Source organism: Rattus rattus, chromosome 1, assembly GCF_011064425.1.
Source record: "Rattus rattus isolate New Zealand chromosome 1, Rrattus_CSIRO_v1, whole genome shotgun sequence".
NCBI classification, from domain to species: Eukaryota; Metazoa; Chordata; class Mammalia; order Rodentia; family Muridae; genus Rattus; species Rattus rattus.
In genome coordinates this window covers 109,937,092-109,953,538 of record NC_046154.1, presented here as the reverse complement: position 1 = coordinate 109,953,538, position 16,447 = coordinate 109,937,092, and the positions used below count along the sequence as shown (strand labels likewise).

General features: G+C 44.9%; 1 protein-coding gene across 1 annotated transcript in view; it reads left to right on the top strand.

Annotated features, from left to right (window-relative positions):
• The window catches only part of Gabrr2 (gamma-aminobutyric acid type A receptor subunit rho2), a 36,590-nt gene extending 30,762 nt beyond the window's left edge, over positions 1-5,828 (top strand). The window contains exon 9 of the mRNA XM_032890180.1: positions 5,277-5,828. Within this exon, the coding sequence (XP_032746071.1) occupies positions 5,277-5,588 (312 nt within the window). The 3' untranslated portion in view covers positions 5,589-5,828. The remainder of the gene's footprint in view (positions 1-5,276) is intronic.
• The last annotated feature ends 10,619 nt before the right edge of the window (positions 5,829-16,447 follow it).

Sequence of the window (16,447 nt, the reverse complement as noted above, 5' to 3'; positions counted from 1 at the left end):
CTGGGCTGGCAGCTGCGGCCTCTCGGAGTTTGCAGAACATCTGCCCAGGTTCTTCTGGTTTTCAGAGTCTCGTTTGAGGAGTCAGGTGTTATTCTGACGGGACTGGCTTTGTGTTCTCCTTGGTCTTTTCCCTTGCAGCTTATACCATCCTTTCTCGGTTGTGTATGCCCAGTGTTTTGATTATCATGTGCCAAAGGGAGTTCCTTTTCTGGTCTCGATTATTTGGTGTTCTGTATTCTTCTTGTACCTTGATAGGCACATCCTTCTTAAGTTGGGAGAATTTTTCTTCTATTATTTTGTTTAAAAATAGTTCTAGAGCCTTTGACTCTGGTTCCTTCTCCCTCCTCTATCCCTGTTGTTCATAGGTTTGGTCTTTTCATAGTGTCTCAGATTTCATAGATATTTTGTGCTTTTTTTTTTTTTTTAACATTTTCTTTGACTGGACTTTCCATTTGTTTTTTCTTCAGTCCAGTCTTCATCCCCTTCCCAGTCCCCCCACCCCCCCATCTTTGCACTTCTTCTGCCTTGTGTTCAACAACTGAGATTCTCTCTCCCATGCTTGTAATCTGTTGGTGATGTTTACCATTGAGGTTTCTGTTTGAAATGCTAAATTTTTCATTTCCAGTTTCTTCAGTTTGGGTTTTCTTTCATGCTGTCATTCTCTCACCGAACTATTTGTGTTTCCACAGACTTCAACAAGGCGTTACTTCACACCTTCTTTAAGGCCCTTGAACATATATATTCCTAAGTGCTTGTCCTGTGCTTTAGCTCCATTGCATTTCCCAGGGCCAACTGTAACAGTTACTGGATTTTGATGGAGGCACATTCTCTTGGCTATTCGTGTTCATGATTTTGTGTTGGAGTCTGTGCTCGGAGTTAGGGTGTCTGCGGTGATTCTAGGTGTTGATATCTGGTCTTGTCTTTGTTGCTTGGGTGCTCTGACCCTGGCTGCCATTGCCCTCTGTGATCCTAGGCAAGTGGTGGCTGTGGGTTCACTGGTATGGAGTGCTTTTGCAGGTTGGTAGCCAGCAGAAAGGAATGGAGATGGGCTTAGAACAGTCTGAGAGGAGCTGTGAGAAAAAGCTACGGGGATCTGGTCCCCACCAAGAGACAGTCTGAGGGGTTGGGATGTGGTGGGAGGAGGGGCTCCTGCAAGCAGATGGCAGTAGGGCAAAGAAGGAGAGACAGGGATGAAAAGGTGAGGAGAATCCCGGGTCTGTACAAGAGGTGGAGTCCACAGTGAATGGGATCCTGTGAGCAGGCTACCTCAGGATGAGGTGTACCTCTGCAGAGAGTATAACAAGAGTATAGGAAGGATACTGAGAACGGCTTCCTAGAGCTTCAACCCAACGTGGCCACTGGAAAGAGTGGTTGGTACAAAGGACAGAGATGAATGGGAACCAAAGACTGAGAGCATCCTTAAGTCAGCCACAGAGTATTCAAAATAACTGGTGCTGGCATAAGGGTACCCATCAGCCATCAGAGTCAAGGCAGTCGGGGTTCACAGAAAGTTGACCAGTAGCTGCCAACGAGGGACTAAATCCCCACTTTCACCCTTTCTCATTTACATGACATTACCCCCAGTCAAGGTTTCTAGAAGTCTTCAACACTTGTCTGGCACCTTGAAAATTGTCGTTTCTCTTCCTCCAAATACATTAGGCTGCTCTAAGCCATCACTCCAGCCCCTATTTAAATATTTTAAAAATAGTCTTTCTTTTTTAGATTTATTTATTTTATTTTATGCTTTTAGTATTTTACTCCTATGTATGTCTGCACACAGTGTACATGCCTGGTACCTGAGGAGCTCGGAAGAGCATGTCAGATGTCCCGGAATTATGGAGACACCAACTATTGTGAGCCACCATGTGGATTCCAGGAATTGTACCTGGGTTCTCTGCAAAAACAAGGCCTCTTACCCACTGAGCCTTCTCTCCACTCTTTATTTAAATACCTTTGTTTGATAATCCTTCACTTTTCTATTAAAAAAATGGCCAGGCTTTCATCTAATTCTGTCCAGCTCCCACTTTGGGGACAGATTGACAATGAATAGTGTTTTCTGTGTGGGACAGCAGGAGAAAGTTGCCTTCAGCAACTGAGCTTTTCAGCCTTCTGTTGGTGCAGCTGGGCTGTTTTACGGTGTATCATAAGGACTCTGGTGGTAACCCCATAGAGAAGAGCAGAGAGGTCAGTGCTAGCAGCAAACCACTGAACTGAGAACAGGACCCCCTTTGGGGGAATTACAGAAAGGACTGAAAGAGCTGAAGGGGCTCGAGACCCCATATGAACAACAATGCCAACCAACCAGAGCTTCCGGGGACTAAGCCCAAAGACTATACATGGACTGACCCTGGGCTCCAACTGCATAGGTAGCAATGAATAGCCTAGTAAGAGCACCAGTGGAAGGGGAAGCCCTTGGTCCTGCCAAGGTTGGACCCCCAGTGAAGGGGAATGAATATCAGAGAGGGGCGGTAAGAGGGGTGGAGGGGGGGGAACACCCATATGGGGTAGGGGTAGGGGGCTTATGGACAGGAAACTTGAAAGGGAATAACATTTGAAATGTAAATAAAGAAATATATCTAATAAAAATTATATATATATATACATAAATAATGCAGGCAAAAGACCAATAAGAAAACTAAAGTTCTAACAAAGCAAAAAAAAAAAAAAAAAAAAGCACTTCCTGAGACAGTGGATGGAGCCCACACCTGCCTGTAGCTCCAGTGCTGGGGAAGGGGGCAGGGGGAGTAGGGAGCTGCTGGAGAGATGGCTCCAGTATTGAGAATCTGTAAAAGACTAGAGTTCAGCTCCCAACACTCACGTTTGTTCACAACTGCCCGAAACTCCAGCTCCAGAGCAGCTAGCCCCCTGGCCTCACTGGTCCTCTGCTCACATGAACATACCCACACACAGATACACGGCATACACACGATGATGGGGATGATAATGAGGAGGAGGAGGGGAGGGGGAGGGAGGAGGAGAGGGGGAAGAGGGGAAAGGCAGGAGGGGGAGGAGGGAAAGGGAGAGGAGGGGAAAGGGAGGGGAGGAGGGGAGGAGGAGGGGAGACCAGTGTGGTAGTCTACCTCTTCAAACCTGGCACTTGGGAGGCAGAAACAGATGGGTCTCTGTATATTGTAGGTTAATCTGATCCACACAATGAGTTCCAGACCGGCTGAGTACTATATAGTAAGCCTCATCTCAAAATGAATGAATGAATGAGTGAATGAATGAATGAATGAATGAGCAATTGACTGAATAATGAAGTGAAGAATAACACAGAAAGATACTTGACGTCCTCGTCTGGCCTCTGCATGTGCACTCGTGAGATTGCCTCCTCCATGATTAATTAGTTATTTTAAAGCTCAGTAAAAATTATTTTATTAGTTACATGTTTAGAGACAAGGTCTCTCACAAATAATAGCCCAGGCTGCCTCAAACTTGTGATCTTCCTGACCGTTTCCGCAGAGCTGGGAATCACACGCATGCATTACCATGCCCATTTATGGCCCTAACTCTCACATAAATGCAACTTTGAAATAAGGATACTCTTCCTTTAAGTTTTTTTCAATGTTGGGGACAGGACAACCAAAGCCTTGCACCTGCCAGGTAAGTGTGTTCTACACTAGGGACAACCCCAGCCTCTCCTAATCCTTTTACCCTCTTTTCTTGATTCACGAACACAGAGGCAGATCTCAGCACTAGAAACCGAAAGCATAGATTTCAAGTCCTGGCTTAAGCCCTCATGAGTTAGAGGAAATGTGAGGGTTCTAGTCAAGCCTGGGTTGCTCAGTGAGATCCAGTGTCAAACAAAATAAATAAAGCAAGTCCTGGATCTCATATCTGCTGTCTGGAGAACTGTGCAGCATCTGCACCTCAGGTTTCACTTCTGAAATGGGGATAGACCAGTGCTTCTCAATTCTGGCTGCACAGCTGTTGTGTAAGAAGATCACACACACTCCACACACACACACACACACACACACATACACACACACACACACACACACATACACACACACACACACACACACACACACATATACACACACACACACACACACACCACACACACACACACACACACACACACACACAACACACACACACACACACACACACACACACACACACACACACACACACACATACACACACACACACACACACACACACACACACACACACACACACACACACACACACACACACACACACACACACACACACACACACACACACACACACATACACACACACACACACACACACACACACACACACACACACACACACACACACACACACACACACACACACACACACACACACACACACACACACACACACACACACACACACCACACACACACACACACACACACACACACACACACACACACACACACACACACACACACACACACACACACACACACACACACACACACACACACACACACACACACACACACACACACACATACACACACACACACACACACACACACACACACACACACACACACACACACACACACACACACAATCTACTCACCCCAGATAGATAGCCCATAGCAGATCCTGTGGATGCCACCAAAGTCCAACTTGGATTTACTGGGATTGCAGGAATGTGGCTGAGGGGTTACTCACAGGAGCAGAAAGGACTCAATGGCAGCTGCATCATTATAGCCCAGGTGTGACGGCTCACAAAAGCTGGGCAGCATGAGGCCTGTAGGCAGCTCAGCAGGTCGGGGAGTGTCCTTTCCATGTGGACTAGTTAGTCTAAGCCTCTTCCAAGCAGCTTGGTTGGTCTTTGTTTTTTTTCAGGCACGTCTCCTGGTCTCTACTTCACTCCTGTGTCTGGACTTGTCTTAGTTTTCTTCCCGGCTTGACTTGGCTTGTCAACAGCTAGCTCTTAAACTCTTGGGAAAGGAGGGGTCTGATGAATCAAGTCAGTTTCAGGAACTTCCTGAAGTTGATTTGAATTGTTTCCTTCCTTTCTTAATGAGCTTAGGGACAGAATGAAATGTTTCAATTGTGAGGAAACTGATATGCAATAGTGGAACTATTTGGAAGTTTTGAGCTGGCCTAGGGTGGGTGTGAGTAGTCCTGGTGATTATAAGATGTGGCCAGAGAATTACTGTACTCAGTGCCCTCTGATGTCCTGATAACTGTGTCTCTCTGGATGCCAGAGTAGCAATGGGCATTGCTCTGTAACAAGGCCAGCTCGCCTTCTCATCTTCAAGATCTAACTGAGCCTTCCTGTTTGCTGCCTGTAGTTTCCGTGCACCTGTGGAATGCTTCATTCAAGAACCATGACGCTGGATGGAAGCTACAGTGAATCTGAGGCCAACAGCCTGGCTGGCTACCCAAGAAGCCACATTCTGCCAGAAGAAGAAAGGCAAGACAAAATAGTGGTTCACTTGGCCCTCAACAGTGAATTGACTTCGTCCAGAAAGAAAGGCCTTCTCAAAGGCCAAATGGGACTCTATATCTTCCAGAACACCCATGCCATTGACAAATACTCCAGGTTGATATTTCCTGCCTTCTACATAGTTTTCAACCTAATTTATTGGTCAGTGTTTTCCTAGGGATTCTGAGGCTGGATCTGGGAAAGGGCATGACCATCCGTTGGTGGATACATGGACCTAATGACCACACTTCCTACACCAGGCCAAGTAGCTGCTCCTGGCTTGGAGGAGCCCAGGGACCTCCAGCTGCCCTCACCCCATCTTTATGGCTCTTTTCCTAGTTCACGCTATTCCAGATCACACTTTTGACTTCTCTGAACAGAGAGCTGTCTTCTGCTGTGTGTGAACTTGTTCACAAGAATCCACCACCCCACCCCACCCCCTATCCCCCACCCCCGGTCCCACACCACTTAATAAAAGACTCAAATGCCTCCCAGATGTTCTGAGATACTCAGTATGGGGAGAAAGAAAATACAGGGTGTAGAGGGCCGCAATAACATTCGCCACCACTAGATGGCGCTGGCTTCCACTGCGCCCCACGTGGAAGGCCAGGTCAGTCAAGATGGCGCTAGCCTTTACCGCGCAAGCCGGCTCCCTATGGGGAGGTTAACTGTGTGCGCATGTGCTAGAGTGCCTTCCTGCCAGGTCTTTGCCCATTTCTGGGGCGTACCTGATGAGGTCATGAGTACGCAACCAATCAGGGGTGGGTGCGTGCACGGGGGATAAAAAGGCGCGCCTGGCGGCGCAAGCGGGGCTTCCACCATGAGAGAGGAATAGACAGGAATAAAAGTCACTCATAGTAAGAATTTCTATGTCTCGCGTGCTTCTTGCCGGCGGGAAGTCGTGCGTGGGACATCTGGTGCCGAAACCCGGGATAAAAACATCGCCGGTGCCACGGGAAGCCTCCATTTCGTGGGAGAAATTCAGAAGCTATGAGTGGGGTAAGACCCTGAGAGACCATGGCTAGCCTTGATCTGCTCCAACTTTTACCACTGCGGACGCGGCAGGTGCGCTGGGTTGTTGCTCTGGCAACCCTCGGGCTTTTTTCTATTGACCTTTGAGTTTCTAGCTACCACCAAACGGCTTCAGAGGTCGCGTGGGAACTGCTCAGTTAAAACAACAAAGCGGAGAGCGTTGGGGAAAAGAAAAAGATGGTCAGAAACAGGGGGTAGTGAAAAGTTACAACGAGAAAAGGAAGCTGATCGATCTCAAGTAACAGTCCCCTCCAATTCGGAGGTAAAATATTGGGGAAAGAATGCCCCGGTAGAGAAGGGAGGAGGTAAAAAGAACACAGTATGTTGGCAGAAAAACTTTGTCTTGGTGCTTATAAAGGTGTACTTAAGCTCCGGGCCGGCTCTCGGGAAGCAGCAAGGCGTCCGGCGCTGACTCGACAGCTTTACAGAGTCATGCTGATCAGATTTGATCGAGGCAGACCGCCTGAAAATTTATTCAGGAGAATCAAACAAAAGGACATCTCAGTGCCCGTCCACAGCCTGATAGAGTTAATGTAATTGGGTTGTGAATAAAATTATTCAGGGCTGTGTTTCACTTCCATACCATTGGCAAATGTCGGTTGTGCCGCTCAGATAATATATCTTAGTATCTTACAGGAATTGGGTTTCAACACATTGGTGGACTAGTCCAGGAATTGAGACAATCCATCGCCCATATCAACTCCACCCGAGTGGATAGTCACCGTGAACACCATCTGGTTTTTTCCCTCTTTGTCTATTGTTTGTCTCTGGTGCACCAGGATGTCTCCGTGTCTGTCAGTTTATGTCTGTGATTTTTGTTTCTCGTTGTTTAAATGTTTTACGTTTCATGTTCAAAAGAAAAAATGGTAAAAACCTTATCTGCCGGTCGTGCACACCTTGACTTGGTTTTAATTCGTTTCAAAAAGGAACAAATAAATAAAAAACAGTTTCAATCAGTTCTTTAAAGCCCTGTGCCTAGAGCCAGGTGTCTAGATTAGCTGGAGGAGCGGCTTAGAAGCTGGCTAAGCGTCTACACGGGCTGATCTTAAAGGCGCTAACAGCTTCTCAGCCTTTTTGGTACAAGAGTTGATAGCTGTTTCTCTTAGAAAAACCCCTGACTGGTTAATTGACTCAACAGGTGACAAGGTGCATCTCTTAAAATCATAGCTAAAAAGGTAAAAATGGTGTTTGATATGTATAGCCACTTCAATTTTGTTTCTCATTGGTTTTAAATGTATAAATATGCTCTGCTTGCCTTGGTTGTGGACTATTGGCTTTCAAGTTATTGGATATGGTTAAAAAGGTATAATATTGGTAACAGAAAGTTGGCTTAAAACTGTAATTTAGATGAAGTAATTCTAGATACACGTGACATTGGGCCACCCTAGTGAGACAGGTCTAAATTGAGGTAATGTTTTTATGGAATTCTTATGCTAGAAACCAGGCTTCTAAAAGAATTTAGGACATTGTCTCGAGAGGTATTGGAGACCGCGCCATTGTGCGTTCAAATGTAAAATTGATAGTCAAACTTTACAACATAATAGATAGACTTGTGGTGCCTTGGTGACTAGATTGTTGTTGGGGGTTGAGTTTTGCTTTCCATAGGTGTGGCTTGCCCTGAAGTTATCTGTATTCTAATGCTAATTTCCACTGCCCGGAGAACAGCTGCCTAGTCACATACTAAGAGCTCAGGTGACCTTGTGGTGGTGGTCTGCTGTTACAAGGAGAATTTAAGATTGTGATTAAAGATTGCCAGTGTTACATTGACTAACTCAAATTTATTTATAATTGAGGAAAAATCAAACAGGTAGAGATTATATTAGATAGAGATTGTTACAAGATTTATAAAGGATTGATGAGGTTTTAGAACTTATGAGAACATTACAGCTTGTTTGCTTACTCCAACTGCCATTTCAAGATAGATTTAGAGGATTGTTTTTATGCAGTTTGTTTACATCCTGGCGATTGTGAGTTTTTATTTTGTGAGCTTGCTTATAATTTTAGAGAGCCCATAGAGTGATATCATTAAAAGTGGCTAACAGCCTTATATTATATAATTTTGTTGCTTCTTCAATGTAAGAAGTTAGAACATTAAATCTTTCAATATATATAGAAATTTTTACTACAAACATTTGCTCTCAGAATGAGCTTTAATATTTGGGGAGTAGCTGTTACACTACTCCAAAAAAGAATATTTAAAGCTAATGTTAAGCTTCTAAAGATGTTAATTGGCTAAGTACCTCACCTTACCAGAGGACTTAGGTCTTTGTTATGCACATTGGAGATAAAGCTTCAGCTGTTTTAGTACAGAGTTGTGGACTAGAGTCATAGAAGTATTTTAATAAGAAACCTAGTAAAACATATCTTGTTTCCAAACAACAGTTAATTGGTTATTACAAAATACTGATATTTGGCCTATCACTTATACAAATTTTTCAGACAAAATTGATAATTTTACTCTTTACATGCTTTTGTACTTCCTACATATTTGTGCGTACTACCCATAGAAAATGCGCTTAGAGTATTTTTCATCTAATGAAAAGGCTACAGGTATGATTAGATCACTTGCTTATTCTCTTGAGTTTCTGCTGCTTCAGCACAGATTATTAATTTCCATGCTTTAGCCGCTGTTTTTAAAATGTTAAAAATCAAGCTTTCACTTCATATACTGATAGCCAATGTGTGACTTGTGGTTTACAATTGATTAAAAGGTTTTATCTTTTTAGATACTACTAGCCCTCAAATTTTACAATTACTTAACGCTTTATTGGAGACAGGTTTTCTACTTGAAATCAGTGAGTGATTCCAGTGTAAATTGTCTGACAACTCACTGTCCTTTCAGTGCTCTGGCTCAGAGAACTAAACAAAACCATAGACCCAGCTCTTTGAAAATGATAATAGAGTTGATAACACACCCTCACGAAAAGAGGAAGACTCCATTTGCTTACTTTCAACGCCCAGCCTCACCCTGCCAACTCAGATTTCTAAATAAGGCTAAATCTGGACCTTGTTTACAGGATTTGACATTTCTAATTAATGCTTATGTTTAGGTAAATAAAGTTTGTGAGGTGCTGGAGAGATGGCTTAGTGGTTAAGAACACTAAATACTGTTCCTTTATAGGACATTTAAGAACTCAAACTGGATTGCCTAGACTCCTTAACTAGAGAAGACAGATACCAGACAGATTAGGCCTTACATAAGAAAAATTAATAAAAAAATCTCATTCCTTATATATCCAAAACAATAATGCTAAAAACAATAACTTGGTATACAAGTCAAATTATAAATACAAGTGCTCAGTGTCCTCAATTTAATCCTCGAGGACTTATCTTAATAAACAATATTTTAACAATTTTAATAAATAAATAGGGGGAGATATCCCTGAATGCTAATAATACTCCTTTTATTTCAATTTTAAAATTTGGATGCCAAAGTTTATGGCACCCTACAACTAGGCATACTTCTGCCTAGGTGAAATAGAGAGATCCACATATTGACATGATCCTGTCCAGATATTTTATATGGGGAAGAGGGAATGTTTGTGTTTTTTCTACAGGATGCTACAAGAGTGTGCCAGCTGCCTGGGTGGTTGCTGAGACTTGCTGATCCTGGTTACATGAAGATTCAGCTCTCGTGGTTCGGGTCCCTAGAGTCATTCCTCTGCCCTGAAAGGAAGACGGAAGATCCCCCTTCACCTTTGTCATCACAGAAATCTTTGCCGTTGCTGCAGTCAGTGTTACCGCCGTGTGTTCCCCCCCACTGTGGCCTACGCTCAGACTCTGTACACTGCTGCTTGCTGATTCCAGCTGTTACCCCTGTCCCTTCATTTCCCTGGTGACTCTTGCTGCCTTAACTGGTAACTGGTGTTGCCATTTTACAGACTGTAGCTTCACAGAAAGCCACCTGTGTAAAGCTACAATGACTGGAGAACTCTGTCCTGGTCATACAGATCTCAGAAATTGGTTCCATTGTCTGCTGGTTGTTCCAGAAAAAAATGACTGATCCTGAACTGTCCTGGAAAAGACCTTGATACTTTCGCTGCTATTGTAGCAGTCATTACTGCTGCAGACATTGTGTCTGCAGTGTCTGGAGTTATCCTCCACCAATCTATTGTTAGACAAGTACAGTGGGTGAACTTTCTGGAGTAGTTACTAACAATTGGGAATTCTAAATTTCATTATAGGAGTGGCTTGACCATGGCCCTTGGTGACAACAGCTGAGGAGGACCAAATGAGGTGCCCACTACTTATCGGGAGTGGCTCTGTTTGATGCAGCCCTATGCTGTAGATCAGTATTCATACCATGGTTGGTTTACAAACTCAGACCTCAACAATAATGTGACAAGGCCGTTATTCACTCAAGCACTTGTGGCCATTGTACAAAGGGCCTCCACTGAATTTGGTTATCTTGCTCAGGACTTACTCTGTATCTGAGTTCCCTGCTCCTACACCCCAAGGACCTGTGGGTCCATTTGCACTGGGAGGAGAGGGTCTCTCTCTGTATTCTGAGTTCTCTGCTCTTGCACCCCATAGATCTGTGGATCATTACACTGGGATTGAGAGAGACTCAGTGATTTCCTTTGATCAGCCCCTACACATCGCTGAGGTTTCCTCATTACACGCGATATGGGTGATCATGACTGCCATAAAATTTATAAATAATAAGGGTGAGATGTAGAGGGCCGCAATAACATTCGCCACCACTAGATGGCGCTGGCTTCCACTGCGCCCCACGTGGAAGGCCAGGTCAGTCAAGATGGCGCTTAGCCTTTACGCCATAAAGCCGCTCCCTATGGGGAGGTTAATGTGCGCATGTGCTAGAGTGCCTTCCTGCCAGGTCTTTGCCCATTTCAGGGGCGCACCTGATGAGGTCATGAGTAAGCAACCAATCAGGTGTGGGTGCGTGCACAGGGGATAAAAAAGGCGCGCCTGGCGGGCGCAAGCGGGGCTTCCACCATGAGAGAGGAATAGACAGGAATAAAAGTCACTCATAGTAAGAATTTCTATGACTCGCGTGCTTCTTGCCGGCGGAAAGTCGTGCGTGGGACAACAGGGCATTCCGGGTAAGAAACTAGATGCAAAAATCTGTGAATTTATCCAGTTGGATTAATTAAGTGGTAAGGAAAAACTCTCAGAACGGAGACAGGAAATGATTTGGCCTAAACAAAACTGGCAGCTGAGATGATTTTATAAATGCTAGAGGAAGTTATTCATTTCCCTGTTCATTCAATCATTCATTAAACACTGAGTTCCCACCCCGTGCCTGGAAATGAACATAGTCTTTCCCTTCATTGAGCTTCCCTAAGCTGTGCTCATTTTACATACACAATATATTTCTGCTCCACCCCAAAAAACCCAACTTCTCTGCCTCAGTCATCCAAAGACCCTTTCCCTTTCCGGGTGCTTTTGCTCCAGGTCTGTCTAAAAAAAACAAAACAAAACAAAACAAAACAAAACAAAAAAAAAAAACCAAAACAAAACAAAAAAAAAAACCAAACAACAAAACATTTCCAAGCTCCCGTGAGGCTCTCCTGGAGTCAGCCCAGTGTTTCTCTCCTGAGACATCCTTATGGTATGAACTGAGTGCCGAGGAGAATAGGATTTGAGTATTGGATAAAAGCACAGTGTGTTCCGGGAGAGAAGGGGCTGCGGTAGATGCTTCCCTCACTTCCTGTTTCAGGCTCCTCCCCTTCCACCTCAGCAGATTCATTATCCTTGTGCCAAAGTCCAGCCCTCTCCCCAGAGGCTGTACCTGCTCCACCCAGAAGGCTCCTACACTCTAGAGTGTACGAGTGTCTCTTCTCGATCGAAGCTGAGACAGAATGAAGGTAATCTAACCTATTTAAATGACACTGAATAGTGTAGGAGATTGCTAGAAATTTTAAGAAAAACTCGACCAGAATTTTGGGTCGTATAAATAGGCTATGATTTCAAGAAGAATTTCTTCCTCTAAGTCAAAGTTTCTGGAGTCAGAGGCTGAGGGGCAGGAGGGAATGTCCCCCTCCATCCATGCTCACTGAAGGACACCACTCTGCCCACTCTCACACTGTCCTCACTAGCTTCCTGTGAGGGACCGGGTATATAGCCAAGAGTAGAACAGCGATCCACAAGGGAGGGCGAAGCTTGCTTCAGACTTAGTAAGCCCTGGCTTGTAGTCTGCGCCACAGCAAGAGGCTCCCGGGAAGGATTTGGTTCCGAGGGCCAGGCAGGTGCACAGGATTACCAGAGCCTCCATGAGTAGGAAACCAGGGAGGGACCTGCTGCAGCTGCCCGATCCTCTCGCTCCGCTAGCGTGATTGGCTCTTGAATCGATGTTCCAGGATCACTCCCCACTCCATCTTCCGTACTTCCTTAATCTCCTATCAGCTGGCTCCGGTTATTTGTTTCAACAGTCCCTTGCCCGTGCTAAAGATCTGTCACCTTTAGCCTTGACCTCAGCTGTAGCTTCTAGCCCACTGGTTCAGAGGCTCCGCGATAGATGGGATTCAGCCAGATGTGTCCAGTTTCCGCTGTGACCTGCCTTACCCTGAGTGAGCAAACTCAGTAAGCTTCTAAGGCTATTCTGAGATTTAAGAATTCTCTAGAATAATGGGTCTCGATCTTCCTAAAGATGCGACCCCTTAACACGGTTCTTTATTTTGTGGTAACCCTGCAACTCTAAGCTCATTTTTGTTCTTTATTTCATAAACGTAATTTTGCTACTGTTATGAATTGTAATGAAAATATGTAACATCCAGGATTTCTGATTTGTGGCCCTTGTGAAAAGGTTATTTGACCTTTAAAGGGGTCAGGACCCACAGGTTGAGAACCTCTGCTCTAGATGCACTTACAGAACTCAAAAGAACCATTATTCTCGTGGTTGTTTATTATTATAATGTAAAACTAGACTCACCAAAGAAAAGAGGCGCATAGGAGAGGGTCCGGGAGAGACAGATGCAGGACTCTGAATTGTTGACTCCCATTGGACCTATAAAGATTGTGCTTGTTTTCCCCAGCAAGGGCATGTGCAACACCAATCAAGGTGTACAAAGGCTTTATGGAAACTTGGCATGGTTGATGGTCCACATGACTGATCTTAGTCTTCAGCCTTTCTGGAAGCTGAGCAGGTACCTGACTGCTTCTAGAGGCTGGGAAGTCCCAGAAAAAGGGCCTCATCCAATCTTGTCTTCTAACTCTGTTTCCTGTATTAGTTACTTTTGTGCTGATGTGACAAAATTCTTGACAGAAGGAATTTAAAGGTGGATGGATTTATTTTAGATCTTGGTTGTAGTCTGCTGTAGTGGGGAAGAGGTCAGATTGGCAGGAATGTGTGGCTGAGACTCCTATCGGTGGACCAGATAGCAGAGGACCATAAGCAGGTATAACCTTTAAAACCAACCAACATGTAGCCAGGCCACATGTCCCAAAGACTCCATGGCTCCTAAAATAGTGCTACCCTTTGAGACAGAGTATTCAGACACGTAAGCCTTTGGGAGACATTTATATTCAAACCACAGAAGCCTTTCAAAGCCCTGCTTTTGGATATAATTATCACTGAGTTTCTAACACATGAATCTTTGAGGGCCACATTTAAATCGTATGTTAGAGCCACAAGGCTTCAACATGTGCTGTGAATTTTGAAGAAGGAAAGAAAAAGGTAAGACTGGGTCTCAAGGAGAAAGATGTCCCTCAGACGCTCTTCACAGATGGGCATTTGGATAGGAAACATGGGGCCAATTACATGCTAGGTCTCTGCCAGGAGAAGCAAGAATTAAGTCTGTGGGAAGGAAAGATGAGAATTTGAGTGACCTCAAACAGCTGGAGCAGACATGGTTTGCTGCCAGAGAGGCCACATCATGAATCCCGGCCACACAATGGTCAGGTCATAGGACCCAGTTACTCAATGACCGGAATTTAAGAGAATGCAAATTACAAGCCCTAGCTTGGGTTTTTTTTAGCCTAGAACAGGGAAGGGGAAGAGAGATTTGTTGGGGTAGAATGGGGAAGTTGGGTGTTCTCCTTAGACAAGCTGTTTTTGAGACCGCATGGTCTGTTGTGTCCTTTTATAACCAGAGGGCGTCTGGGGTTAGGGTCAGCTGCCTTTCTCTTACAATCCCCAAACAGTCGCTTCCTGGAACTTTTGAGCTCAGTGTAGGGCCTTGGCTTCTGTTTGAGGTAGTGGTCTGTTCATGTGCTCTCTGATATGATAGCCATGTGCCACCCACATATTTAAATTTTAATTAAAGTTAAATACAATTGATATTTGGTTCTTAGTGGCACTGGCCATAGTTTAGCACTGACTTCAATAGCCACCAATACCTGAGGCTTCCTTACTGGATGGATGGATCCTCAGAGCAGTGGTTCTCAACCTTCCTAACGCTGCAACCCTTTAATACAGTTCCTCATGTTGCGGTGACCCCCGTCCCCCCATCATAAGGTTATTTTTGTGGCTACTTTCTGACTGTAATTTTGCTAATGTGACGACTCATAATGTCAATGGTTTTGGAGATGGAGGTTTTCCAAAGGGGTTGTGACCCGCAGTTTGAGAACTGCTGTCATAGATGAAGGGATTAGCCTGTGTGAACAGATGGGAGGAGAAAGGAAGCTTGGAAACGCAGAGTAAAGGACACATGGGCAGGTCATTCATTTCAGTGATCCCAGACTGTGGGAAGGACGGGTGAGAGCCCAGCTGTTCCATGGTAGGGCTCGTGGTAGGTCTCCACCACACCAGCGCCAGGGGGACAGCTCCCCTTTCCTGGACCTGCCTGGCCAAGGTCACTGGGTTTTCCAGTTTGTAGTTCAGCGAAGAACTGCGTATTAGAATGGCTAGCTGTGTGGGATAGGGCTTCTGGGTTTGTCTAAAGCCTCGAATCTTAGTTACAATCCTTAGGTACACGTACTGCTCCGTTATGAATCCTCACGTCACTATGCTTCTGACTACGTTGCCCTCATGAACTGTGGCTTGCTAAGCTGCCTCTTCACAGAATGAAGGATGTTCTCGCTAGTAACTGGGATGAATCCTACAACGTTTAGAATCCTGTGATCCCACTGTGCAGCACAGCTCCGCAATTGCAACACTGTTGTCTTTTACAGACCCATTGTGATCTCGCCGTCTGCTTCCGCTTGAGAAAAATGAAAGGAGGCAAAGTGGAGACAGACGTGGAAGTGGCCAGTGCTGGGGAAATACTGAGGAGACCGGAATGAACCCGTGTTATGGGGCATTTGAATGGTGCTTTATTTCCCAGAATCTAAGATATATCAGATACGATAGGCACTCTGATTTTGGGTACCACTAAGAAAGAAAACAAATGCTGCTAATTGCATGTGGCACGCCAGTGATTAATATTAAATGGTAAAGAAAATATTCCTACTAGAAAAAGAAAAAGGAATAGATGTTATTCAAAACTAGGTGTGCTTTACAGATACCAAGGGGTTCTATACTGCCTATCAAGTGTTCGTGCTGGAAGTGGGATGGGGGTAAGTCAGTAGGAAACATCTCAGTCACTGAGGAGTGTATGCTACAGAGAATGTGGTTGAAAGGAGGGAAACAATACCACAGGACTTGAGATGTACTCTTTGGGGATGGGGCAGTCTGAAACCTGGGATTGAACCAAGTGGTAATTTTTGAGCAATGGATAGTGTCTTAGTTAGGGTTTTACTGCTGTGAACAGACACCATGACCAAGGCAACTCTCAGGACATTTAATTGGGGCTGGCTTGCAGGTTCAGAGGTTCAGTCCATTATCATCAAGGCAGGAACATGGCAGTGTCCAGGCAGGCATGGTGCAGGAGGAGCTGAGAGTTCTACATCTTCATCAAAAGGCTGCTAGGAGAATCCTGGCCTCCAGGCAGCTAGCAGGAGGGCTTAGAGCCCACACCCAAAATGATACACCTACTCCAACAAGGCCACACCTACTCCAACGGAGTCACACCTAATAGTGCCACGCCCTGGGCCGAGCATCATATGCAAACCTTCACAGATAGGAACTGTTCTGCTTCAGTCTGGGTGTAAGAAAGAAAATACAAG